A 27,210-nucleotide genomic window follows, 5' to 3' on the forward strand; every position below is an offset into this window, starting at 1 on the left:
AGGGGACGCTACTGTGCACCGCAGTACACTAACCCGACAAACAGATCAACAAAGACATGGGGAAACTGAAAACTACACACACACAAAAACATTCACTCACATATAACAGAGGAATCCACCGGGGTGTGCAGGAAGGGGAAGAAAGCAAAACAGGGAAGGATAAGGAATTGTCAAGCGCACAAACCAAACAGTCGCTTCTAACTCCTCCAGCACTCCTTATATCAACTTCTCTCTCTCCTTTCTAATGCATCAAGAGCTAACTCTGACAAGGACTTGGTAATAGTCCACATTTTATAGGGAAAAGGAATGGCTAATCAAGCACAGCTGAACACAGGGATTTCCAACAAGGCGGATTAACCCCTGCTCCGCTGGAAGAAATAAACACATTTAATAAACCGGATAAGTACTTTTTCTCAGTGGTGGAGTAGGAGCAACCAGATTCGGTCTTCCGGCTCTGCTCCATTGCGGTAACCCCATGACAGTAGCCCTATGTAGAAAATTAACCATTATAATACTGCCCCTATGTACAAGAATATAACTAATATAATACTGCCCCTATGTACAAGAATATAACTACTATAATACTGCTCCTATGTACAAGAATATAACTACTATAATACTGCCCTTATATACAAGAATATAACTACTATAATACTGCCCACTATGTACAAGAATATAACTACTATAATACTGCCCCTATGTACAAGAATATAACTACTATAATACTACTATGTACAAGAATATAACTACTATAATACTACCATGTACAAGAATATAACTACTATAATACTGCTCCTATGTACAGAATATAGCTACTATAATACTGCTCCTATGTACAAGAATATAACTACTATAATACTGCCTCATGTACAAGAATATAACTACTATAATACTGCCCCTATGTACAAGAATATAACTACTATAATACTGCCCCTGTGTACAAGAATATAACTACTATAATACTGTCCCTATGTACAAGACTATAACTACTATAATACTGCTCCTATGTGCAAGAATATAACTACTATAATACTGCCCCTATGTACAAGAATATAACTACTATAATACTGCCCCCTATGTACAGGAATATAACTGCTATAATACTGCCACTTATGTACAAGAGAATAAGGACTATAAAACTGCTCTTATGTACAAGAATATAACTACTATAATACTGCTCCTATGTACAAGAATATAACTACTATAATACTGCTCCTATGTACAAGAATATAACTACTATAATACTGCTCCTATGTACAAGAATATAACTACTATAATACTGCCCCTATGTACAAGAATATAACTACTATAATACTGCTCCTATGTACAAGAATATAACTACTATAATACTACCCCTATGTACAAGAATATACTATAATACTGCCCCCTATGTACAGGAATATAACTGCTATAATACTGCCACTTATGTACAAGAGAATAAGGACTATAAAACTGCTCTTATGTACAAGAATATAACTACTATAATACTGCTCCTATGTACAAGAATATAACTACTATAATACTGCCCCTATGTACAAGAATATAACTGCTATAATACTGCCCCTATGTACAAGAATATAACTACTATAATACTGCCCCCTATGTACAAGAATATAACTGCTATAATACTGCCACTGATGTACAAGAGAATAAGGACTATAAAACTGCTCTTTTGTCATAAGCAATTATTTTATTGTAGCTATATCTGTGTCCAATATTAAAGTATCAATATTTGTGTCCACAGGGGTCAGTATAATTACCGTATATCCTTGTGAACAGCAGGCAGTATTATTTGGCTATAGCCTTTGATGTATTTTTACCTTCTCAAAGTTATATATTTGATTCCTGTAAACCATGAGTTTGATCATCCTACTATTTAGTGTTGACCACTGACGATCACCACAGAAAACATCCGGCCCTAACTGTCATTCCCTTAGTTATTCCCTTTAATATAATGTACAACCATAGGCTGCCAGGATCTGCTGGGAGTTGTAGTTTTGCTCTTGGTTGAGACACAGATTGACGTGGAATTTGACTATCTTACATTTGGGACAAGTCTTCATTAGAAAATTACATTACAACAGTGATATATATAGACTGGAGATCAGAGTGATGGGCACCGCCATGGGGTCCACCAGTAGGGAGACCAAGGCCAAATTGTACTTCTTCAACTTCTTCAAAGTGCTGATTGCATATATTTTTTATAGTATTCATAAAGAAAATGTCGGGATTTTTCAGCTTATTATTGTTTGTGCTGTTGGCCACCCAGCTTCTCCAGAAACAGAAATGTAGAAGTCTGACAGCAACCTGCAGATATTTTTTTTCTAACGCCCTTTATCTTGCCACCACACCCAGAACAAATTCCACAAATGTATTTACTGGAAACTTATCCAGAGCGAAAGTGAAAATGATCTGGTACCTCTGCATTTACCCCTTCCTCTCTGGTCTACAGGTGCTCATCATCTGTTCTTCTAAATATCATTCCTTTTGTCACATACATTGTACAGTTCCATCAAGGATTGTAAAAATTTGGGATTATAGTGGAAGCTTCTCTGTACTAAATATACATTAAGAGCAGAAATGTTTCACCTGGACTTAAGGGGAAACTACAGGAAGGAAATTCCCATTGTATCAATGCAGACGGCTCTGCCAAGCGACATAGAACATGTGTTATGTAACACCAGGGAAATATGCCATAGACAGTTAAAGGGGTTTGCTTGCATCATGGGAAGGTGCACCGTTTGGACCAACGGCTCAACCTTGCCGTATAGCCGAACTGTCAGTCATCAGGAGCCCACTGACTCCCGGCAAGCAGGAGGCAGAGGAGCAGTGCTCTCCTGAAGATAGACCCTGAGAATAATGCATGGCTGGTGCATTTACTGCATGTTCTCTAAAAAAAGCATATGTATAAATCAAACCTAGTCGAAGGTAAACATTTTTTAGCCACCTTTGCGCCAATGATTACATTTGAACACCTTTTTTGTGACATACAAATGTAAACGTCCAGCAGTGTAAAAAACAAACAAAAACCTGAACAGGACCTAACTGGTGGTGGAGACTGATGGCGTCACATCGAAAAGAAGAAGATATGCTCTCCTAGAAAAGTATTAAAGGCTACAAATCTTGGCCAAAAGTGAATGTTTTGTTTTATTTTTTGCAAAGAAAAGATGCAAAAAGTTACAATTGGCGAAAAAGACGAGGAAAGTATCACCACAGTGAGCTACAAATAAAGCCTCACGTGCCACAAGCAAAAGCTCAATGTCCTTTTTTTCCGCTATCTTAGCTTCTCTGGTTTATAACCTGTTCCTTCAGAACTTCTCTATTTCCTCAGAACTTTCTGCAGTCGATCACGTGATTCCTTTAGTCTTGCTGCCTCCTCGTTAACCTGCTGAGTTGTCTGTTGAACTATTCTCTGAGATGGATCTTCTTCCGACATCTTTTTAATTCTGGACTCTGCTTCATTAATGCACGTCTGTAGGAACTCAATGATTTTGCCGTCAGTTTCGGGGTTTGGTTTTGGGTTTTTCTCAGTGTAGTTTTCCAACGTGATAAAGTGAGTTGACTTAAACTTTTTCAACTTTTCGATAAATTCTCCAGAGTTCTCGGAGGACGAGTGTGTGATGACAATGATTGGGTGAATTCCTGTAAGTACAAAAAAAATCTCATAGTGGAATGGATCTGGCTTCAAGAAGATTAAAACTACGAAACCAATAAAGATAATTGGGACCATCCTACCCTCCATGGAGATCAGGTAAATTACTGGGATGAACAAATAATTGGGAAGCCAAAGAAAGGAGGAAAAGACAAAACAAAAAATATTTATTGTTCTAGACTCACTAACTAGTAATCTTGATGGACTAGGACCTCTAAGCTATGACATGGGGTCAATGGCTGCATACTAGACCCCCCAATAAAGGTCCCGTTGTTTTACGCCCTTCGAATACAGTTATTTATGTTTATTTTTCTCTTGAGAACCAGTAGGACAAGAAGTTAGCTACTTCCTCCCTCCGTCAAGATCTTTTTTTCCCCCAGACAGCACCTCTCCTGTTCTTTGGCAGTGCTTCATAGGAAGCGGGCAGTTTTATCACTGTGCTTGACTGCCAGGCAGAATTGAAGGAAGGAACAGAGGGGAACTTCTGGGTGGCCGAGTGGCAGAGGAATTTATCCTTGTAGCTTATAGCTTAATCACTGGAGAAGGACATCATGGTCAGAAGAATAGAAGGAGCAAGGTGAAGAGGAACACCAGCAATCCGATGGCTGCAAACTATCAAGATAACGGCGGAGAAGACCCTGGTGGACCTATCTAGGCTGCACAAGATCGATCTTCCTACAGATTTTTCTTCTATCAAGTCGCCATGGTTCGAGACCGAGCCGAAGACGGCCGCTAAAATAAAAAGCTTATATGGCGGACAGCGGTAGATATCAGCCAGCTACTTGCTATCTCAGAAATTAATCAAAACTACAAAAAAATCACCAGGAAAAAAATTATTCCGTGGTTATACTGTAGGTATTACTATGAATATAGACCCTACTGTTTATGAAGAAGAAGTAATCCTAGATATATGAGGAGTTGGAAATGAGGGATGTAGTACAATGTTGAATTCTGGCGGCCATGTTGTATGGCACCATTGAGTTTCGGACACCAACCTGTGATATTGACCGTCACTCCATCTACTAAGAAGGTCTAACCAAAAACCGCAAAGTGGTCACCTACCCGTGATGCTGTAAATGTCTGCTAGTAACTTCTCAGTATTTTTCTCCAAGACCGTTTTGCAGCTGAAATTAAATGTTTCCTTATATATATATATTTGTGCTAAATCTTATATATATTTCAAGTAGAAATCTTGCAGTTCTCGCACCGGCCGCTGGGACTTTTTTTTTATTCTCTAACTTCCTGCTGTTTCAGGAAATGTACATTTACATTAGCAGCAAAGAATAGACTCCGCCCCTATCTTTTGTATTAAAGCATCTAATGAGCAAGTGCAAAGTTCATTGTGAAGCATCAGCTGTAACATCGCCTATTGTGATTGGTGGATCCTGTGTATAAAGGTGTTACCTGCCATTGTAATCTTGCCTTTAATGACAATGAGTCTGCTGAAAAGTCAATAAGTATCATTCTAAAATTGCCCCAGTGGCCAGTGTGAAAATTGCAAGGATACAAATTTTTGCATAATAATAATAATAATAATAATAATAATAATAATAAAAAATAAATTGCCAGAAATGTTAAAAAATATAAATGAAACACAAAATCCTGACAGTCAATTATTTTCTAATGACACATTTCAATCAGAATCGGAAAAGTGTGAACAGCGGCTTTAAAATTGTATTATAATAATAATAAAATAATAATAATAACATCCTCGTCTGTGATTCTCACCCGGTTCTTATAGTGTGGGAACATCCTGGATATTCACTATGTCTCCGTTCATTTAGCAAAAAAATAAAAGTAAAAAAATTTGATTATTGCGAAAAAAAACCTGTTACCTAAGTACAAACACAGGGACCACGAGATCTGTGGGTTCTCTTCGTTTCTCTTCATTATATACTCTGTAAGCTTCTCTTGTGGATATTCCAGTCCAGGTCACTTGCCCCAATTCCCGAAGATGCCCTAATGGGAGAATAGACAGGTGAGGTCGGAGTAATAGACCTGGAAAACTTTCTTCTACGTTTGTGACGAGTTATCGGCCACTGTCCAATACCCGTCTTATAGCAGAGCTGGTCTTCAGCTTTCCTATATGTTACTGGGATCTCCCTGAATACAAGGCCAACTAGCAATGATGTGGACATAATAAATTCACAAGCAAATTTGACAGTTCACAATGATGTGCACACAGAGCTTTTTTTAAGAATCCAAAATCATGTCTGAAAAATCGCTCAAAAATTGTTGAGATTTTGGAGCAGAAACTGAGCGCAAACTCAAAAGTTTCCTATCAGTTTCTGCTCGAAAAGCTCCATTGGTTTCTATAGTACAACCACTTTTTCTGATCACATGTTCATTCTTTTGAGTGCTTTTTTTTCCCACTTTAGCTTTTGAAAAATGTCCATTGGGAAAATAGAAAAATAGGAACTGCAGGTCACTTCTTTGAAGTAGCTTCAAACTAGGCACTGTCCAATTAAAAAGCTGCAAAAACACTTCAGGAAAACTATAATCTTTTCAAAACCGCTTCAGAAATCTAACATTTCCTCCAAAAACTCCATGTCATAGAGAAAAAAATAGTAAAATCCACAAAGAAATCTCCGGAGAGCGGACAAATTACCAGGGATTCGCTTAAACTGGGGAAGTGAGAAAGAGCTGAGACTTCAACCCCCCTTGAAGATCTCCTGCTGTGAATAGGTAATTTGATGAGAACCAGACAAGACTAGGATTCCTATAATTGGAGGCGGAAAAGTACAGGGGCTTCCTCTGTTCAGAGGAATCAGCTTCCTCTGTTCAAACAAATTATCTCAGACCTTCTGGGCCAGTGGTCAGTAATGAATATTGGGGTATGCATCGATCCGATATTTATAGGAAATATATTTTCGATGTTGTAGTGAAATGACAAAAATAAAGCATTCACTTACATCAGAGTAAGGCCATTCTAACACCTCTAACTTAATATTGACCAGATGGATGCTGCTATGCTTGGCATGTTTCATCTCTATAGAAAGGTAAAATGGCGATAAGAAACATGACAACCATATCTCCTGCCTGGGACCTCCAGGGGTGAAGATATTGTGAAAGTTGGGAATCTCATAAACTTCTAAAAGACCAAGCATGTAACCTTGATCTAATAAAAATCAGAATTTGGGTTTGGTCATTAGTCAGTCCTGGAAGGTATAGCTTGCTGTAGGTCCTGTCCATTTTCCTAAGGAGTACCTCCCTCCACTAAGCTCTGATCTATTTCCGTGACAGAGGTTTAGTACTTTTCTTTTGTCATCCCTTTTATTGCATGTGATTGCATATACCGTATTGTTTTGTTCCCATTTTATATCATCTTTGTATATTTTTTATAAACACTGCCTACTTTTCCAGATTACAAATATAAAATGTATAAGTTTTGTTCCTCTTGCTCTGTAAACCGCACCCCTGAAGCCATACGCTACGTGTAACAGGTTTCCAATCCGCCTGTATAAATGGTTGGTGGTGGCAGCGAGTGGTTATTTCTGTTATTGCAGAGCTGGCAGTGACCATACCAGGGTGTGTATGTATATATTCCTTGTGTTGGAATCGGAGGTGTATATACCATACGCTCACTGTGAGTTCCCCAAAAACCGGCCTAGTAAAGGAAGCAGCCACGGCCTAGTCCATTACTCATCAGCCAATTGAGTAATTGTCCTGACGATTGGAGGCAGCAAAGTTACGTGTCCCTGACAAATTGGTGGAAGGCAACGGTGGGTTCTGCGCGATTCCCCACCGGTGTTCTCCCTGACTCTTCACAAGAGAAGAGAGTTTTCTAAAATTGTTTACAGAAGAAAACTTGACATTTTCGATTGCGTAAAAAAAAATCAGTTTGCACATAGACTAAAGGTGTGAGTCTTTTTACAAAGCTTTTGGAGTGGAAACTGGGGGAAAACTCAAGATCTTTTAGGAGGATTTTGGAGAGTTTCTGCTTCATTTACCTGACGATTGTGCATACGACATCAACAGTACAGATGTAGAAGTGAGTGGTGACGATGACATGACGTCTGCACAGACCTGCCAGTTATAGATGTGACATGAACGGTACTGCTCACCTCCAGATGTAGAAGTGAGTGGTGACGATGACATGACGTCTGCACATACCTGCCAGTTATAGATGTGACATGATCGGTACTGCTCACCTCCAGATGTAGAAGTGAGTGGTGATGATGACATGACGTCTGCACAGACCTGCCAGTTATACATGTGACATGATCGGTACTGCTCACCTCCAGATGTAGGAGTGAGTGGTGACGATGACATGACGTCTGCACAGACCTGCCAGTTATACATGTGACATGATCAGTACTGCTCACCTCCAGATGTAGAAGTGAGTGATGACATGACGTCTGCACAGACCTGCCAGTTATAGATGTGACATGAACGGTACTGCTCACCTCCAGATGTAGAAGTGAGTGGTGACGATGACATGACGTCTGCACAGACCTGCCAGTTATACATGTGACATGATCGGTGCTGCTCACCTCCAGATGTAGAAGTGAATGGTGACGATGATATGACGTCTGCACATACCTGCCAGTTATAGATGTGACATGATCGGTACTGCTCACCTCCAGATGTAGAAGTGAGTGGTGATGATGACATGACGTCTGCACATACCTGCCAGTTATACATGTGACATGATCGGTACTGCTCACCTCCAGATGTAGAAGTGAATGGTGACGATGACATGACGTCTGCACATACCTGCCAGTTATACATGTGACATGATCGGTACTGCTCACCTCCAGATGTAGAAGTGAATGGTGACGATGACATGACGTCTGTACATACCTGCCAGTTATACATGTGACATGATCGGTACTGCTCACCTCCAGATGTAGGAGTGAGTGGTGACGATGACATGACATCTGCACATACCTGCCAGTTATACATGTGACATGATCGGTGCTGCTCACCTCCAGATGTAGGAGTGAGTGGTGGCGATGACATGACGTCTGCACATACCTGCCAGTTATAGATGTGACATGATCGGTACTGCTCACCACCAGATGTAGGAGTGAGTGGTGACGATGACATGACGTCTGCACATACCTGCCAGTTATACATGTGACATGATCGGTACTGCTCACCTCCGGATGTAGATGTGAGTGGTGACGATGACATGACGTCTGCACATACCTGCCAGTTATACATGTGACATGATCGGTGCTGCTCACCTCCAGATGTAGGAGTGAGTGGTGGCGATGACATGACGTCTGCACATACCTGCCAGTTATAGATGTGACATGATCGGTACTGCTCACCACCAGATGTAGGAGTGAGTGGTGACGATGACATGACGTCTGCACATACCTGCCAGTTATACATGTGACATGATCGGTACTGCTCACCTCCGGATGTAGATGTGAGTGGTGACGATGACATGACGTCTGCACATACCTGCCAGTTATACATGTGACATGATCGGTACTGCTCACCTCCGGATGTAGATGTGAGTGGTGACGATGACATGACGTCTGTACATACCTGCCAGTTATACATGTGACATGATCGGTACTGCTCACCTCCGGATGTAGATGTGAGTGGTGACGATGACATGACGTCTGCACATACCTGCCAGTTATACATGTGACATGATCGGTACTGCTCACCTCCGGATGTAGATGTGAGTGGTGACGATGACATGACGTCTGCACATACCTGCCAGTTATACATGTGACATGATCGGTACTGCTCACCTCTGGATGTAGAAGTGAGTGGTGACGATGACATGACGTCTGCACATACCTGCCAGTTATACATGTGACATGATTCGTACTGCTCACCTCCAGATGTAGAAGTGAGGGGTGACGATGACATGACGTCTGCACATACCTGCCAGTTATACATGTGACATGATCGGTACTGCTCACCTCTGGATGTAGAAGTGAGTGGTGGCGATGACATGACGTCTGCACATACCTGCCAGTTATACATGTGACATGATCGGTACTGCTCACCTCTGGATGTAGGAGTGAGGGGTGACGATGACATGACGTCTGCACATACCTGCCAGTTATACATGTGACATGATCGGTACTGCTCACCTCCGGATGTAGATGTGAGTGGTGACGATGACATGACGTCTGCACATACCTGCCAGTTATACATGTGACATGATCAGTACTGCTCACCTCTGGATGTAGAAGTGAGTGGTGACGATGACATGACGTCTGCACATACCTGCCAGTTATACATGTGACATGATTCGTACTGCTCACCTCCAGATGTAGAAGTGAGGGGTGACGATGACATGACGTCTGCACATACCTGCCAGTTATACATGTGACATGATCAGTACTGCTCACCTCTGGATGTAGAAGTGAGTGGTGACAATGACATGACGTCTGCACAGACCTGCCAGTTATACATGTGACATGATCGGTGCTGCTCACCTCCAGATGTAGAAGTGAGTGGTGACGATGACATGACGTCTGCACATACCTGCCAGTTATACATGTGACATGATCGGTACTGCTCACCTCCAGATGTAGGAGTGAGTGGTGGCGATGACATGACGTCTGCACATACCTGCCAGTTATAGATGTGACATGATCGGTGCTGCTCACCTCTGGATGTAGAAGTGAGTGGTGACGATGACATGACGTCTGCACATACCTGCCAGTTATACATGTGACATGATCAGTACTGCTCACCTCTGGATGTAGAAGTGAGTGGTGACAATGACATGACGTCTGCACAGACCTGCCAGTTATACATGTGACATGATCGGTGCTGCTCACCTCCAGATGTAGGAGTGAGGGGTGACGATGACATGACGTCTGCACATACCTGCCAGTTATACATGTGACATGATCGGTACTGCTCACCTCTGGATGTAGGAGTGAGTGGTGGCGATGACATGACGTCTGCACATACCTGCCAGTTATACATGTGACATGATTCGTACTGCTCACCTCCAGATGTAGGAGTGAGTGGTGGCGATGACATGACGTCTGCACATACCTGCCAGTTATACATGTGACATGATCGGTACTGCTCACCTCCAGATGTAGGAGTGAGTGGTGGCGATGACATGACGTCTGCACATACCTGCCAGTTATAGATGTGACATGATCGGTGCTGCTCACCTCTGGATGTAGAAGTGAGTGGTGACGATGACATGACGTCTGCACATACCTGCCAGTTATACATGTGACATGATTCGTACTGCTCACCTCCAGATGTAGAAGTGAGTGGTGACGATGACATGACGTCTGCACATACCTGCCAGTTATACATGTGACATGATCGGTGCTGCTCACCTCCAGATGTAGAAGTGAGTGGTGACGATGACATGACGTCTGCACATACCTGCCAGTTATACATGTGACATGATCGGTACTGCTCACCTCCAGATGTAGAAGTGAGGGGTGACAATGACATGACGTCTGCACAGACCTGCCAGTTATAGATGTGACATGATCGGTGCTGCTCACCTCCAGATGTAGGAGTGAGGGGTGACGATGACATGACGTCTGCACATACCTGCCAGTTATACATGTGACATGATCAGTACTGCTCACCTCTGGATGTAGAAGTGAGGGGTGACGATGACATGACGTCTGCACATACCTGCCAGTTATACATGTGACATGATCGGTACTGCTCACCTCCAGATGTAGAAGTGAGGGGTGACGATGACATGAGGTCTGCACATACCTGCCAGTTATACATGTGACATGATCGGTACTGCTCACCTCTGGATGTAGAAGTGAGTGGTGGCGATGACATGACGTCTGCACATACCTGCCAGTTATACATGTGACATGATTCGTACTGCTCACCTCCAGATGTAGGAGTGAGGGGTGACGATGACATGACGTCTGCACATACCTGCCAGTTATACATGTGACATGATCAGTACTGCTCACCTCTGGATGTAGAAGTGAGGGGTGACGATGACATGACGTCTGCACATACCTGCCAGTTATACATGTGACATGATCGGTACTGCTCACCTCCAGATGTAGGAGTGAGGGGTGACGATGACATGACGTCTGCACAGACCTGCCAGTTATACATGTGACATGATCGGTACTGCTCACCTCCAGATGTAGGAGTGAGTGGTGGCGATGACATGACGTCTGCACATACCTGCCAGTTATACATGTGACATGATCGGTGCTGCTCACCTCCAGATGTAGGAGTGAGTGGTGACAATGACATGACGTCTGCACATACCTGCCAGTTATACATGTGACATGATCGGTGCTGCTCACCTCTGGATGTAGGAGTGAGTGATGCCGATGACATGACGTCTGCACATACCTGCCAGTTATAGATGTGACATGATCCATACTGCTCACCTTCAGATGTAGGAGTGAGTGGTGACGATGACATGACGTCTGCACATACCTGCCAGTTATACATGTGACATGATCGGTACTGCTCACCACCAGATGCGGATGTGAGTGGTGACGATGACATGACGTCTGCACATACCTGCCAGTTATAGATGTGACATGATCCATACTGCTCACCTTCAGATGTAGGAGTGAGTGGTGACGATGACATGACGTCTGCACATACCTGCCAGTTATACATGTGACATGATCGGTGCTGCTCACCTCCAGATGCGGATGTGAGTGGTGACGATGACATGACGTCTGCACATACCTGCCAGTTATAGATGTGACATGATCGGTACTGCTCACCTCCGGATGTAGAAGTGAGTGGTGACGATGACATGACGTCTGCACATACCTGCCAGGTATACATGTGACATGATCGGTACTGCTCACCTCCAGATGTAGGAGTGAGTGATGCCGATGACATGATGTCTGCACATACCTGCCAGTTATACATGTGACATGATCGGTACTGCTCACCTCCAGATGTAGGAGTGAGTGATGCCGATGACATGATGTCTGCACATACCTGCCAGTTATACATGTGACATGATCGGTGCTGCTCACCTCCAGATGTAGGTGTGAGTGGTGACGATGACATGACGTCTGCACATACCTGCCAGTTATACATGTGACATGATCGGTGCTGCTCACCTCCAGATGTAGGAGTGAGTGATGCCGATGACATGATGTCTGCACATACCTGCCAGTTATACATGTGACATGATCGGTGCTGCTCACCTCCAGATGTAGAAGTGAGTGGTGACGATGACATGACGTCTGCACAGACCTGCCAGTTATACATGTGACATGATCGGTGCTGCTCACCTTCAGATGCGGACGTGAGAGGTGCCACATAACCCCTTTTAGGCGCTTTCTGAATACTCACTGAATTGGGCGCACATCTCTAGCATCTGCGTTAGATTCAGCTTGTTGAACCCCCGGTTATCGATCATCACCAAATTGTTTGTCAGTTCAAATTCCTTTCTCTCCATCGTCATTCCTCCGTGATTCGAGCCAGAAGGCGCCGTGTTGTTGTATCCTCCGCCCTTCATTACACACAGGCAAGAATTAATGAACGACGATCTCCCATGACCGAGCATCCCGAAAACTTGCAGGAGGACTCTCTGGATTCCGTTGTTGATGTTCCCCAAAGTGCAACCCGGGTAGTATTCAGTAATGATCTGCCACGGAGATAAAGACGCATTCGCCATCTTAAACCCCTCGGTCTTTGCACAGTACATGGTCAGCAAAAGCTGCAGCTGCTCCAGTACTTTCAGTTTCAAAAGTGAAAGTAACTTTGAAAAAAAAGGCGGAGAAGAGATCAGCAGATTATTCGTGGACAGAACCGTGCACTTAAAGGGAAACCTCATAATTCAGATACAGAGGTTCATGTGCTATGGCCCCGATCTTTGGTCCTCCTTTCAAAAACAGCGCCACCCCTGTCTAAAGGTTGTGTATGGAATTGCTGCTCAGATTCGTTCAACTTAATTTATGTCTGCTGTCCGCAGCATTACAGCATCACTCCATTACGGTTATCAAAATATTTTTAGATTTTATTTCACTATTTGCATTTGGGGAATAGCTTGGTGATGACAACTTTTATGTTTGTTTGTTTGTTTTTTTTAAATTTTTCAATAGTTATGGTATGTAATGGGGGTTCAGATTGTCCCATTGGCAGCTGCTCACTGCAGACTGTTATTAAGTTTCACGTATGCAGTGTGCTCCCCCTAGTGGTGACTGCAGGCACAAAAAATTATACTTTAAGATTCTGTATCCGAAAGATCAATCACTGAACAAATCAGCACTATTTTCTTATACATCCATTTAGATTCTAAAAAAAAGTAACAGACCACATCATCCAAAAGGTGGACAGAATCTGAAAATGAAGTGTGAGAAAATGCAGTGAAAAGGAGGAAAACCGCAAACATATGGCTATAATTTACTGCTATCTAATCCAGAATGTTTGATCATCTGTCACCAGTAGGATAGCACGGATCACCAGGTCTGTGGCAAGACAATTGTATTTTCCCTATTAAATAGCGCACCCCGAATCCACGGCACCAATCCAGTATTGAACCCCTTATAGCCCAAGTACATGGAGTGTATTTTAAGAAAATGCTGAAGGGATTATACTTTGCTGTATGGCGCTGTAGGTTATTCCGATTTTTGCTGCAGACATAAAAGTTACACGTTACCCTAACTATAGATCTAACTCTATCCTACCCCCAACTCTACCTCAACCCTAATATCACCTCTACCCTAGCTGTAATCCTTACCCGACCCTAGTACCACCTCTACCCTATCTCAAATCCTAACCCAACCCTAGCTCTAATCCTAACCCTAGTACCACCTCTACCCTAGCTCTAATCCTAACCCAACCCTAGTGCCACCTCTACCCTATCTCTAATCCTAACCCAACCCTAGCTCTAATCCTAACCTACCCTAGTAAAACCTCTACCCCAGCTCTAATCCTTACCCAACCCTAGTACCACCTCTACCCTAGCTCAAATTCTAAACCGACCCTTGTACCACCTCTACCCTAGCTGTAATCCTAACCCAACCCTAGTGCCACTTCTACCCCAGCTCTAATCATAACCTACCCTAGTACCACCTCTACCCTAGCTCTAATCCTAACCCAACCCTAGTACCACCTCTACCCTAGCTCAAATTCTAAACCGACCCTAGTACCACCTCTACCCTAGCTGTAATCCTAACCCAACCCTAGTACCACCTCTACCCCAGCTCTAATCCTAACCTAACCCTAGTACCACCTCTACCCTAGCTGTAATCCTAACCTACCCTAGTACCACCTCTACCCTAGCCCTAATCCTAACCTACCCTAGCTGTAATCCTAACCCAACCCTCGTACCACCTCTACCCTAGCCCTAATGCTAACCTACCCTAGTACCACCTCTAATCCTAACCCAACCCTCGTACCACCTCTACACCAGCTAATTCTAACCTATCCTCGTACCACCTCTACCCTAGCTCTAATCCTAACCTACCCTCGTACCACCTCTACCCTAGCTCTAATCCTAACCCAACCCTCGTACCACCTCTACACCAGCTAATTCTAACCTACCCTAGTACCACCTCTACCCTAGCTCTAATCCTAACCTACCCTCGTACCACCTCTACCCTAGCTCTAATCCTAACCCAACCCTCGTACCACCTCTACACCAGCTAATTCTAACCTACCCTAGTACCACCTCTACCCTAGCTCTAATCCTAACCTACCCTAGTACCACCTCTAATCCTAACCCAACCCTTGTACCACCTCTACCCTAGCTGTAATCCTAACCCAACCCTTGTACCACCTCTACCCTAGCTGTAATCCTAACCCAACCCTCGTACCACCTCTACCCCAGCTCTAATCCTAACCCAACCCTCGTACCATCTTTACCTGCACCCCTATAGAGTTTGGTGCCCGGGTTCCACCACAACCAGTGTACGTCAGGTGCCAGGACATCGATATTTTCCTATAGTTGAAAAGTTTTGAGCGACTTCTGACTGAGTCATAGTTGGTCCATTTACCCTGTGGAAGCATTGTGGTTGGGATTTGTACAGAGAAAAATGACATTTCAATAGTCGCAAGCGAACTGCAGCTTAAAGGGACGTTCCAGTCTTCGATTTATGCATCACAGACACGACACATGTGATATAAAAGAGCCTTTAATAAAGTGTAACAGCAGTTAGTGGTCGTTAGTTAGTGGTCGCTAGTCGCACACAATCCTCCGCTCTACTCGTTTCCCACAGGCGGATCAGTAGTATTAGAGAGTGCGCCCCCTTCTGGCGGCAGGACACTGTGATTAGTGTACATATTACACCCCATATACACGGTATACAGCGTGTGCTCCCATCTCAGTCTCCGCAGTCCCGTGACTCAGGTGTCGCTCAGCTGACTGACGTCTGTGAAGCGCGTCCCCTCCAAGATGTCGTGGACGTCCTCCATGGAAGTCGCTTGTCGGATTTTCTCCAGGCTGACCTGTCGTGTGATCAGAGGTTGTTAAAAAAAGTGAAAACCCTTCCAGATTAGAGCTGTATACCATTTGTTCCATATGACAACACTTCCGGTCATACGCTCAGGGACGTTGTGTATTATGGGCTGTGAGTGTATACGTGTGCACAGTGATGGGGATCTGGATATACATTAAACCCTTTTATTAAACAGTGAGCTGCTGTAGACCGGAAGTGTTGTCACTGGGACATCCGATTACCTGCAGCTTTTGTGACAGGCGCACAAAGTCCCGCTGCACCTCCTCGCTGGTCCTCAGCTCTGTCTGCAGCCTGGAGACCTTGCTGCGTTCATCGGCGAGAGCGAGATCCAGAGACGTCTGCGGACAGAGACAAGATGAGACGACGCGGAGCAGGAGGAGCGCCGCGGGGAGACGGAGCGAGGGGCCGGTACCTTCTCCTCCTTCTCCTGCTGCAGAACCTTCTCCTGGTCCCCGAGAGACTCCCAGAGCTTCTGCACCTGACCCTCCGACTCCTGCAGCTGCAACTCCGCCTGGAGGGAAAGAAGCGCAACCGGACTTCAGTTTACCCTTAGACTCTCCCCACAGACTTTCAGAATGAGCTCACTGACAGATTCTCAGTTAACTCCGCCTGCAAGAGATTGTGTAATACACAGGCCATAGAAAGGAAATGGTAACAGAATTTTTCTTAGATCAAAGTACAAGTAAAAAAAAATCAACAAAAAGTGTCCTAAAAAGTTGACAACCCCTTTAAAGCATATAAACATTTTCCATTAACCCAACACTACTTGGTGGTCCCCAGACTAATGTCCGACTACAAGGAAAATCAGGGACTGAGAAGGCAGAGAATGAAGGGGTCTCTGTTATCCCACCTGTTTCCGGTCCTGCTGTATCCGCTCCATCTCCGTCCTCAGGCTGGAGAGCGTGGCTGCAAGATCAGAGACCAGTAGTGAGGGGCGAGAGCCAAGCCGAGCCCCCCCACCCAAAACACGGTACCTACCTTCCATAATCTCTGACATCATGAGGAAGAGGAGGAAAAGGTCAGTAATGCCCTGGAAATACACCGCATGTCACAGTACGCAGACCTCAGGATTTATTTATTTTATTTTTTATTTATTTATTTTTTTTTTAAACCTGTTCATGAAACTGTTGTTTTAGATTATATATATATATATATATATATATATATATATATATATATATATATATATATATATATATATATACACACATATATACATATATACACACACACATATATATATATATATATATATATATATATATATATATATATATATAAATACACACATATATATACACTCACTGGCCACTTTATTAGGTACACCTGTCCAACTTCTTGTTAGCACTTAATTTCTAATCAGCCAATCACATGGCGGCAACTCAGTGCATTTAGGCATGTAGACATGGTCAAGACAATCTCCTGCAGTTCAAACCAAGCATCAGTATGGGGAAGAAAGGTGATTTGAGTGCCTTTGAACGTGGCATGGTTGTTGGTGCCAGAAGGGCTGGTCTGAGTATTTCAGAAACTGCTGATCTACTGGGATTTTCACGCACAACCATCTCTAGGGTTTACAGAGAATGGTCCGAAAAAGAAAAAAAATCCAGTGAGCGGCAGTTCTGTGGGCGGAAATGCCTTGTTGATGCCAGAGGTCAGAGGAGAATGGGCAGACTGGTTCGAGCTGATAGAAAGGCAACAGTGACTCAAATCGCCACCCGTTACAACCAAGGTAGGCCTAAGAGCATCTCTGAACGCACAGTGCGTCGAACTTTGAGGCAGATGGGCTACAGCAGCAGAAGACCACACCGGGTACCACTCCTTTCAGCTAAGAACAGGAAACTGAGGCTACAATTTGTACAAGCTCATCGAAATTGGACAGTAGAAGATTGGAAAAACGTTGCTTGGTCTGATGAGTCTCGATTTCTGCTGCGACATTCGGATGGTAGGGTCAGAATTTGGCGTAAACAACATGAAAGCATGGATCCATCCTGCCTTGTATGGAGCATCTTTGGGATGTGCAGCCGACAAATCTGCGGCAACTGTGTGATGCCATCATGTCAATATGGACCAAAATCTCTGAGGAATGCTTCCAGCACCTTGTTGAATCTATGCCACGAAGAATTGAGGCAGTTCTGAAGGCAAAAGGGGGTCCAACCCGTTACTAGCATGGTGTACCTAATAAAGTGGCCGGTGAGTGTATATACACACACACATATATATATATTTTTTTTAATTATTAAATTTTCAGGTGGACGGGGCGGCTCCAGCGACGGAGCACAATATTTTATTTAATTATCTGATTTTTATTTAATGTATTTTTCAATATATTCTGGTTGAATTTTTACCTCAGTGAGGCCATAAGGGACTTCTGGGGCGGGGGAGGGGGATCCATTTAATTATTTTGTTATTTTGCCATTTTCTATTATAACTGGGGCAAGATTTGGGTCACTTAAGCCAAACCCCAGGATTGTTCTAATAATATCATAGAAAGCCCACTAAACGCACACGGCCGTGGGACGGTCCTAACGAGATCGGGTTTGTTGGCATTTACTGGGAAGAGGGACGCCCATCAGTGACCGGCGGAGCAGATCGGGGCATCATGGCGACATCCAACGGTCCATGTGCTGCGCAGGAGACTGCCTACAGGGATAGACGGGCGCCCACCCCCCAGACTGAGCTCATTCACCCCTCTCCTCGGTGTGGGTGTCCGTCGCTCTCCTCAGCTGCTCCTCCACCTCTTGCTTCGCCACTTGTTCGCCTTTCAGCTCCTCTTGCAGAGAGACGATCTCGATACACAACCGCTCCTGTCTGTGCTGCGCCGCTCTCTGGGGAAAAAACAAAAAACAGTATAAAATATGACAAAAAAGCCTAAAATACCAAGTAACTTTCTGTCCCAGTCATTAGCAGAAGTTAGGGCACCAGTCACACCATAGAGAGACTTATATCTGGCAGGCTTTAGCAGCTGCTGACTGACGCTGTGCACACTGTAATAAAGTCTCTGTATACCTGCGGGGTTGAGAGCTGCGCGGTCTGACCAGCAGGGGGCGCTTGTAAACTTAGTGTCCTCAGCTTCTCGCTCTCGTCATCGAGACCGTTCGCCTCCTGACACATGCGGCTGAAGGAGGCCGTCAGGGCGGCCTGGGAAGAAAACAAAGAAGAAAGCCCGAATGTGAGGAGGGGATCCCGGTTGTTCCGTTGCTCCATTATTAGAATAAATCCTGATTATCTGACAGTGAAACCTAGAAATGCACCAATCCGGATGGTCGGCTCAATGCCAGGGAGCTGGCGTAAAGCTTCACGTCAGTGAGGAGGAGGCTAGGACGGTCAGCATGAGGAAGGGATGGATAACACGTCCAGGGCCCGGAGGGGAACTCACCATTTTTTGGGACGTCTTCTGCTGGGTGTCAGCCATGGTTTTCTGCAGACCTTGCAGGATTTCCTCCGAGCTTTTTATCTGCTCCAGTAACTGCTTCACCTGCAGGAGAGGCGGCGGGCGATGAGTCTATACGGTGGTGACACACAGACCTGCGCCATACGTCTATACAATGACTCGCCTGGTTAGCGCAGTCCTCCGAGCTGCACCTCAGGGCGTCCTGCAGCGCCTCCTTCTCCTGGGTCACCACCTCCAGCCGCTCCGTGGCGCTCTGTAGTGCCGCCTTCTGCTGCCCCCACTGGCCCAAAACACAGAAATGTTACTACAGATGCCCCCCCGCCATCATTACCACTTCACGCGCTTCTTGTATTATTTATAATGCCTTAACGCATCTCAAAAGGGAAGCAACTGTATAATTATCCTAAACTATCGAGCTCCTATACGTTTCCATGGTAACAGACTACGAGCAAACCTTGTGTAGTCAGATCCTGCGGTCATACTCCTTTCTAAAAAAAACAGGAAGAAATGTGTCGGATCAGACTACACAGGCCTTGTTTGTAGTCTGTTACTAAGGCAACACGGGTCTTTAGACAACTACACAGATCTATGTGTTTCCTTGGCAACAGGCTATAAACAAGTCTTGGGTAGTCTGATACGTCACATTCCTTCCTTCTTGTGTAGGATCTGACTACACAGTGTTTGCTTGTAGTCTGTTGCCAGGGAAACACATAGGTCTTTATAGAAGCTCTATACAGATCTGTGTTGCCATAGTAACTGAAAAAAAAAATCATAAGTCTTTCCAAAGAAAGTAGTGAAGGAGGAGTGCACACGTGTTAGGGAACGTGGAGGCGCTATCTGACTACGCAGGGCTTGTCTGTAGTCTGTTACTATGGAAACACATCTCTATAGGATTCTGTATAAAGATCGGTATTTTTACTTTAGATGCGGCTTTTTTCTGACCAGAAAGACACACTGGACAGAGGGGCTGGCGGAAGCGCGGCCCGTTACCTCCTGCTCGGACAGTAGCTGGTAGCCCGCCGGGGGGATGTATATGCACTCGGGGACCAGGGTGGCTGTAGAGATAATGGAGGCCGCGTCCTCCTGGCCCTGGATCAGTCGCCCCCCCGAAAAAGAGGAAATGGAGACGCAATCAAAGCCTCTCGCAAAGGCCTCAGTCGTGGCCAGGAGCTCGGGGTCATCACAGGGGTCCCCAGGAGAGGACGTGAGGGGGTCCTGGACAAAGCTGCCATCTTCTGACCCAGACATCAACACACGGAGGTTTCCTGGGGGACGAGATGGAAGAAATGAGCATATTAATGGGCAAGGAGACCAACTATCAAGGGTAATGGGGAGCGGCTGCCATTCACATGTGACCACTGCTGCCCATGACTGGCTGCAGCGCTGACGGCATCGTCACTGAACGCCAAGAACCTGGCTCCAGTTATCACACCTGACCCATCAGCATCTGATTTCTCCTATTTTCCTACTTCCTCGGCCGTTTTCTGGCTTATTCGCCATTTTGTTCTGACTTTTCCGTCTATCTGCGGCCGATTCATCATTTTACACTTTTCTCAGAAATTGCAGAACTTTAGCACAAGTGTCTTCTTACCCAAAAAAATCCTAAAAATACTTTTCTGAGCCCCAGGAGACATTAAATGGTTCACAAACAAGAAAGAGAAATAAATGAAGAATCGAGGGCCGATATTAATACGGCGCCCGGAACCGCGGATTTTATCCTTCATTTTAGCGGCAAAATCACAAATAAATCTGCGGTAACATTTTTGCGCCATCTTGTCCTTGCAGCATCTTCACTTCGTGTGATCGGAATAATTAATTAGGCAAAATTAATGCACAAGCTCCTCCCCCATGCAGCATTAATTGCATTAACCCCTGCACTGCTGGCGTCATTAGATCGTCAGCTCCTGGGGTCACCGCTCCGGCCTGGATATTACTGTTATATATTATGTGAACTAATGCACACAGACTTTCCTGCATAGAGGAGAGGGACTACAACTCCCAGCATGCAGCTGCATTCACTATCGCGTGCACGTGACACATTGTACCGGCAGCTCTGCTGCACATAACACAGGCAGCCCCTGCACTCACCTGGGCTGCAGCCTTCGGGGGGCGCCGCCTCCACTGCTACTTTCCTTCCCAAACCTCCAACTTTCCTCCCGAGCAAATCCGCATCCGCATGGGACACGTTTCCGTATCCGCTCGGGAATCTCCGCCGCCGCTCGGCTCTGAGGACGGCCGGGACTTCGGGGATTTCCGGCAGCGCTCGGGCTCCTCTCACTGTCTTGGAGGCAGCTCGGGACTTTCCGTCGGCTCAGCTCAGAGAGTTCGGCAATTTCCGGCAGAGGTGACCGGTCCTTCATGAGCTGCAGGTGGACATGCTGCTGGTGAGGATTGTGCAGCATCGGGGGCTGCAGGGTGGGCTCAGGGGAGAGTGCAGGGTGGGCTGCAGGGTGGGCTCAGGGGAGAGTGCAGGGTGGGCTCAGGGGAGAGTGCAGGGTGGGCTCAGGGGAGAGTGCAGGGTGGGCTCAGGGGAGAGTGCAGGGTGGGCTCAGGGGAGAGTGCAGGGTGGGCTGCAGAGTGGGGGGAGATACATATTTCAAGGCTGATAATTTAATTTATGGAGGTAAGCAGCAGCTTAAATCAGGGCAGTTTATCGCTCTCTACCGTTAGTAGTGTCCTGATATAACGATACTATCGTGACATACAGTGGGGAAAAAAAGTATGTATTCAGCCCCCAATTGTGCAAGTTCTCCCACTTATAAAGATGAGGGAGGCCTGTGATTGACATCATAGGTAGACCTCAACTATAAGAGTCACCATGAGAAAACAAATCCAGAAAATCACCTTGTCGGATTTAGGAAGATTTATTTTGCGATCCGGAGACTGGCTAGGCCACTCCAGGACCTTCATACGCTTCTTACGAAGCCACTCCTTCGTTGCCCTGGCGGTGTGCTTTGGATCATTGTCATGTTGAAAGACCCAGCCACGTTTCATCTTCAATGCCCTTGCTGATGGAAGGAGGTTTGCACTCAAATTCTCACGATACATGGCCCCATTCATTCTTTCATGTACCCGGATCAGTCGTCCTGCTCCCTTTGCAGAGAAACAGCCCCAAAGCTTGATGTTGCCACCCCCATGCTTCACAGTAGGTATGGTGTTCTTTGGATGAAGCTCAGCATTCTGTCTCCTCAAACACGACAAGTTGTGTTTCTACCAAACAGTTCCAGTTTGGTTTCATCAGACCATAGGACATTCTCCCAAAACTCCTCTGGATCATCCAAATGCTCTCTAGCAAACTTCAGACGGGCCCGGACATGTACTGGCTTAAGCAGTGTGACACGTCTGGCACTGCAGGATCTGAGTCCATGGTGGCGTAGTGTGTTACTTATGGTAGGCCTTGTTACATTGGTCCCAGCTCTCTGCAGTTCATTCACTAGGTCCCCCCGCGTGGTTCTGGGATTTTTGCTCACCGTTCTTGTGATCATTCTGACCCCACGGGGTGGGATTTTGCGTGGAGCCCCAGATCGAGGGAGATTATCAGTGGTCTTGAATGTCTTCCATTTTCTAATTATTGCTCCCACTGTTGATTTCTTCACTCCAAGCTGGTTGGCTATTGCAGATTCAGTCTTCCCAGCCTGGTGCAGGGCTACAATTTTGTTTCTGGTGTCCTTTGACAGCTCTTTGGTCTTCACCATAGTGGAGTTTGGAGTCAGACTGTTTGAGGGTGTGCACAGGTGTCTTTTTATACCGATAACAAGTATAAACAGGTGCCATTACTACAGGTAATGAGTGGAGGAAAGAGGAGACTCTTAAAGAAGAAGTTACAGGTCTGTGAGAGCCAGAAATCTGGATTGTTTGTTTCTGACCAAATACTTATTTTCCACCATAATTTGCAAAATAAATCTTCCCAAATCAGACAAGGGGATTTTCTGGATTTGTTTTCTCATTTTGCGGGGTCGAGGCACGGACACATCATGAGCACTGGTAAGGTTAGCCACATATATAATGCACCTTTAAAACTTTTTTGGACTTTATAGAAACTAATATATGGAGAAGCTAGGTGTTAGACCTTATTTAGTCACTATTATTGCTATCAGCATTATGCACAATGCACTTTACTATACATCTTTTTCTATTTGATAGTGGCTCTTTGCCGTGTCTCATACATACCTGTTGAGCAAAATAAGAAAGGACATAACATCATTATATTGTAGATATATTGTTACCAGTGGTCCTTGCATATAATGAATATCTATATATGTATTTTTGTGCCTCCTCCGATTGTCTGTGTTATTGTTTGTTAGTGTCTTTATATTGAATAAAATATTATGTTTTTATCATATTTATATCTACTTTTTTGTGTGATTGGTTACATTCTCAAGTAGTTTGTTTTGGTTACATGTTTATGTGTCTACTTGAAACAAGAAAAGGAACTTTGGGTCGAAACTCTCTCCTTGGTTTTTTGGTAAAGTGTATTTATGTTGTGTTCTGGCTTCGTGCGCGGTTCGGTTGGGTTTTATACCATTTGCTACAATAACTGAGTAAGAAGTAAGACGCCAGAAAAATACACATCCTCCCTATGTGAGCGACAAACAGGATGCAGCCGTGTATGATCGGTGGGCGAGAGGAACACCCTCTACACCCCACTGCCCTCTGCTACAGCAACCAGCTCCAAACTGGCACACACAGCGTTAATACTGAATATTATCATGTATCTCTGTATACAGGGAGCTCCCTCTAGTGGTGACTGCAGACAGGGTCTTATCATGTATCTCTGTATACCGGGAGCTCCCCCTAGTGGTGACTGCAGACAGGATCTTATCATGTATCTCTGTATACAGGGAGCTCCCCCTAGTGGTGGCTGCAGACAGGATCTTATCATGTATCTCTGTATACAGGGAGCTCCCCCTAGTGGTGGCTGCAGACAGGATCTTATCATGTATCTCTGTATACAGGGAGCTCCCCCTAGTGGTGACTGCAGACAGGATCTTATCATGTATCTCTGTATACAGGGAGCTCCCCCTAGTGGTGGCTGCAGACAGGATCTTATCATGTATCTCTGTATACAGGGAACTCTCCTAGTGGTGACTGCAGACAGGATCTTATCATGTATCTCTGTATACAGGGAGCTCCCCCTAGTGGTGGCTGCAGACAGGATCTTATCATGTATCTCTGTATACAGGGAGCTCCCCCTAGTGGTGGCTGCAGACAGGATCTTATCATGTATCTCTGTATACAGGGAGCTCCCCCTAGTGGTGACTGCAGACAGGATCTTATCATGTATCTCTGTATACAGGGAGCTCCCCCTAGTGGTGGCTGCAGACAGGATATTATCATGTATCTCTGTATACAGGGAGCTCCCCCTAGTGGTGGCTGCAGACAGGATCTTATCATGTATCTCTGTATACAGGGAGCTCCCCCTAGTGGTGGCTACAGACAGGGTCTTATCATGTATCTGTGTATACAGGGAGCTCCCCCTAGTGGTGGCTGCAGACAGAATCTTATCATGTATCTCTGTATACAGGGAGCTCCCCCTAGTGGTGGCTGCAGACAGGATCTTATCATGTATCTCTGTATACAGGGAGCTCCCCCTAGTGGTGACTGCAGACAGAATCTTATCATGTATCTCTGTATACAGGTAGCTCCCCCTAGTGGTGGCTGCAGACAGGATCTTATCATGTATCTCTGTATACAGGGAGCTCCCCCTAGTGGTGGCTGCAGGCAGGATATTATCATGTATCTCTGTATACAGGGAGCTCCCCTAGTGGTGGCTGCAGACAGGATCTTATCATGTATCTCTATACAGGGAGCTCTCCCTAGTGGTGGCTGCAGACAGGATCTTATCATGTATCTCTGTATACAGGGAGCTCCCCCTAGTGGTGACTGCAGGCAGAATCTTATCATGTATCTCTGTATACAGGGATTTCCCCCTAGTGGTGACTGCAGACAGGATCTTATCATGTATCTCTGTATACAGGGAGCTCCCCCTAGTGGTGACTGCAGACAGGATCTTATCATGTATCTCTGTATACAGGGAGCTCCCCCTAGTGGTGGCTGCAGACAGGATCTTATCATGTATCTCTGTATACAGGGAGCTCCCCCTAGTGGTGGCTGCAGACAGGATCTTACCATGTATCTCTGTATACAGGGAGCTCCCCCTAGTGGTGACTGCAGACAGGATCTTATCATGTATCTCTATATACAGGGAGCTCCCCCTAGTGGCGGCTGCAGACAGGATCTTATCATGTATCTCTGTATACAGGGAGCTCCCCCTAGTGGCGGTTGCAGACAGGATCTTATCATGTATCTCTGTATACAGGGAGCTCCCCCTAGTGGCGACTGCAGACAGGATCTTATCATGTATCTCTGTATACAGGGAGCTCCCGCTAGTGGCGGCTGCAGACAGGATCTTATCATGTATCTCTGTATACAGGGAGCTCCCCCTAGTGGTGGCTGCAGACAGGATCTTATCATGTATCTCTGTATACAGGGAGCTCCCCCTAGTGGTGGCTGCAGACAGGATCTTATGTATCTCTGTATACAGGGAGCTCCCCCTAATGGTGACTGCAGACAGGATCTTATCCTGTATCTCTGTATACAGGGAGCTCCCCCTAGTGGTGACTGCAGACAGGATCTTATCATGTATCTCTGTATACAGGGAGCTCCCCCTAGTGGCGACTGCAGACAGGATCTTATCATGTATCTCTGAATACAGGGAGCTCCCCCTAGTGGTGACTGCAGACAGAATCTTATCATGTATCTCTGTGTATAGGGAGCTCCCCCTAGTGGTGGCTGCAGACAGGATCTTATCATGTATCTCTGTATACAGGGAGCTCCCCCTAGTGGTGACTGCAGACAGAATCTTATCATGTATCTCTGTGTATAGGGAGCTCCCCCTAGTGGTGGCTGCAGACAGGATCTTATCATGTATCTCTGTGTATAGGGAGCTCTGTTGTGAACTCTGTTTTCAGGCTCCCTCTTGTGGTCACTGGTGGTATGGTGTGACTTTTGCTTTGGGCTCCCCCTGGTGGCTTTGTTTGTTATCCTGCTGGTCTCTGGCTATCAGCTGGTTCGTTATCCTCTGGGAGGTTCCTATATAGCTCTGTTTCTCTTTCACTTGTTGCCGGCTGTCGATGTAATCAGTGCTACTCAGATTCCTTCTGACTACCTTGCTCCCAGTCCATCCAGGACAAGCTAAGTTTTGTTTGCTCATTTTTTGATCAGTAATGTTTATCATGTTTTCTTGTCCAGCTTGCTAAAATGTGATTCCCTCGCTTGCTGGTTGCTCTAGTGGACTGAGTTTCTCCCCACACACCGTTAGTTGGTGCGTGGGTTCTTGAAATCTCAGGATGGATATTTTGTAGGGTTTTTTATTGATCGCATAGACCCCTGCTCTATTTTCTGCTTTCTAGTACTAGTGGGCCTCTTTTGCTGAATCTGATTTCATCCCTATGTATGTGCCTTCTTCTTACTTCACCGTTAATATTTGTTGGGGGCTTCTATATCTTTGGGGATTATTTCTCTGGAGGCAAGCAAGGTCTTTCTTTCTCTTTAGGGGTAGCTAGTTCCTCAGGCTGGCTCGAGACGTCTAGGAATTTTTTAGGCACGTTCACCGGCTACCTCTAGTTGTGTTGGATAGGTTCAGATTTGCGATCAGTCCAGTTACCATCTCCCTAGAGCTTGTCCTAAGTTTATTCACTTGCTGGTCTATTTGTGATCCTCAGCCACTAAGGATCATAACAGTACAGCCGGCCAAGAAAGTGTTAATTGCATGGCAGAAGCAGGAGAAAAGAAGCCTTGAGAAA

The 27,210-nt window shown here is 45.2% G+C and overlaps 2 protein-coding genes across 5 annotated transcripts in view; one reads left to right on the forward strand and one right to left on the reverse strand.

Annotated features, from left to right (window-relative positions):
- Window positions 1-3,144: 3,144 nt before the first annotated feature.
- RABEP2 (rabaptin, RAB GTPase binding effector protein 2) lies at window positions 3,145-21,707 on the reverse strand. The gene is made up of 14 exons (XM_077275447.1): window positions 21,494-21,707; window positions 20,396-20,670; window positions 19,569-19,685; window positions 19,391-19,489; window positions 19,021-19,152; window positions 18,701-18,839; window positions 16,993-17,004; window positions 16,865-16,920; window positions 16,427-16,525; window positions 16,236-16,352; window positions 15,926-16,003; window positions 12,905-13,313; window positions 5,488-5,611; window positions 3,145-3,642 (listed from the first exon to the last, which is right to left on the reverse strand). The coding sequence occupies exons 2-14, from the start codon at window positions 20,651-20,653 to the stop codon at window positions 3,564-3,566; spliced, it is 1,719 nt and encodes a 572-aa protein (XP_077131562.1). The 5' UTR covers window positions 20,654-20,670; window positions 21,494-21,707; the 3' UTR covers window positions 3,145-3,563.
- The window catches only part of CD19 (CD19 molecule), a 40,028-nt gene continuing 34,457 nt past the window's right edge, over window positions 21,640-27,210 (forward strand). For 3 of the 4 annotated variants that reach the window (XM_077274136.1, XM_077274137.1, XM_077274134.1), the window contains exon 1: window positions 21,663-21,789. The gene's annotated coding sequence lies outside the window, so the exon portion shown is untranslated. Of the gene's footprint in view, window positions 21,790-27,210 lie in introns of all 4 variants that reach the window. The other variant, XM_077274135.1, reaches the window with a different exon arrangement.

Source organism: Ranitomeya variabilis, chromosome 7 (genome assembly GCF_051348905.1).
Source record: "Ranitomeya variabilis isolate aRanVar5 chromosome 7, aRanVar5.hap1, whole genome shotgun sequence".
In the NCBI taxonomy this organism is placed as follows: Eukaryota; Metazoa; Chordata; class Amphibia; order Anura; family Dendrobatidae; genus Ranitomeya; species Ranitomeya variabilis.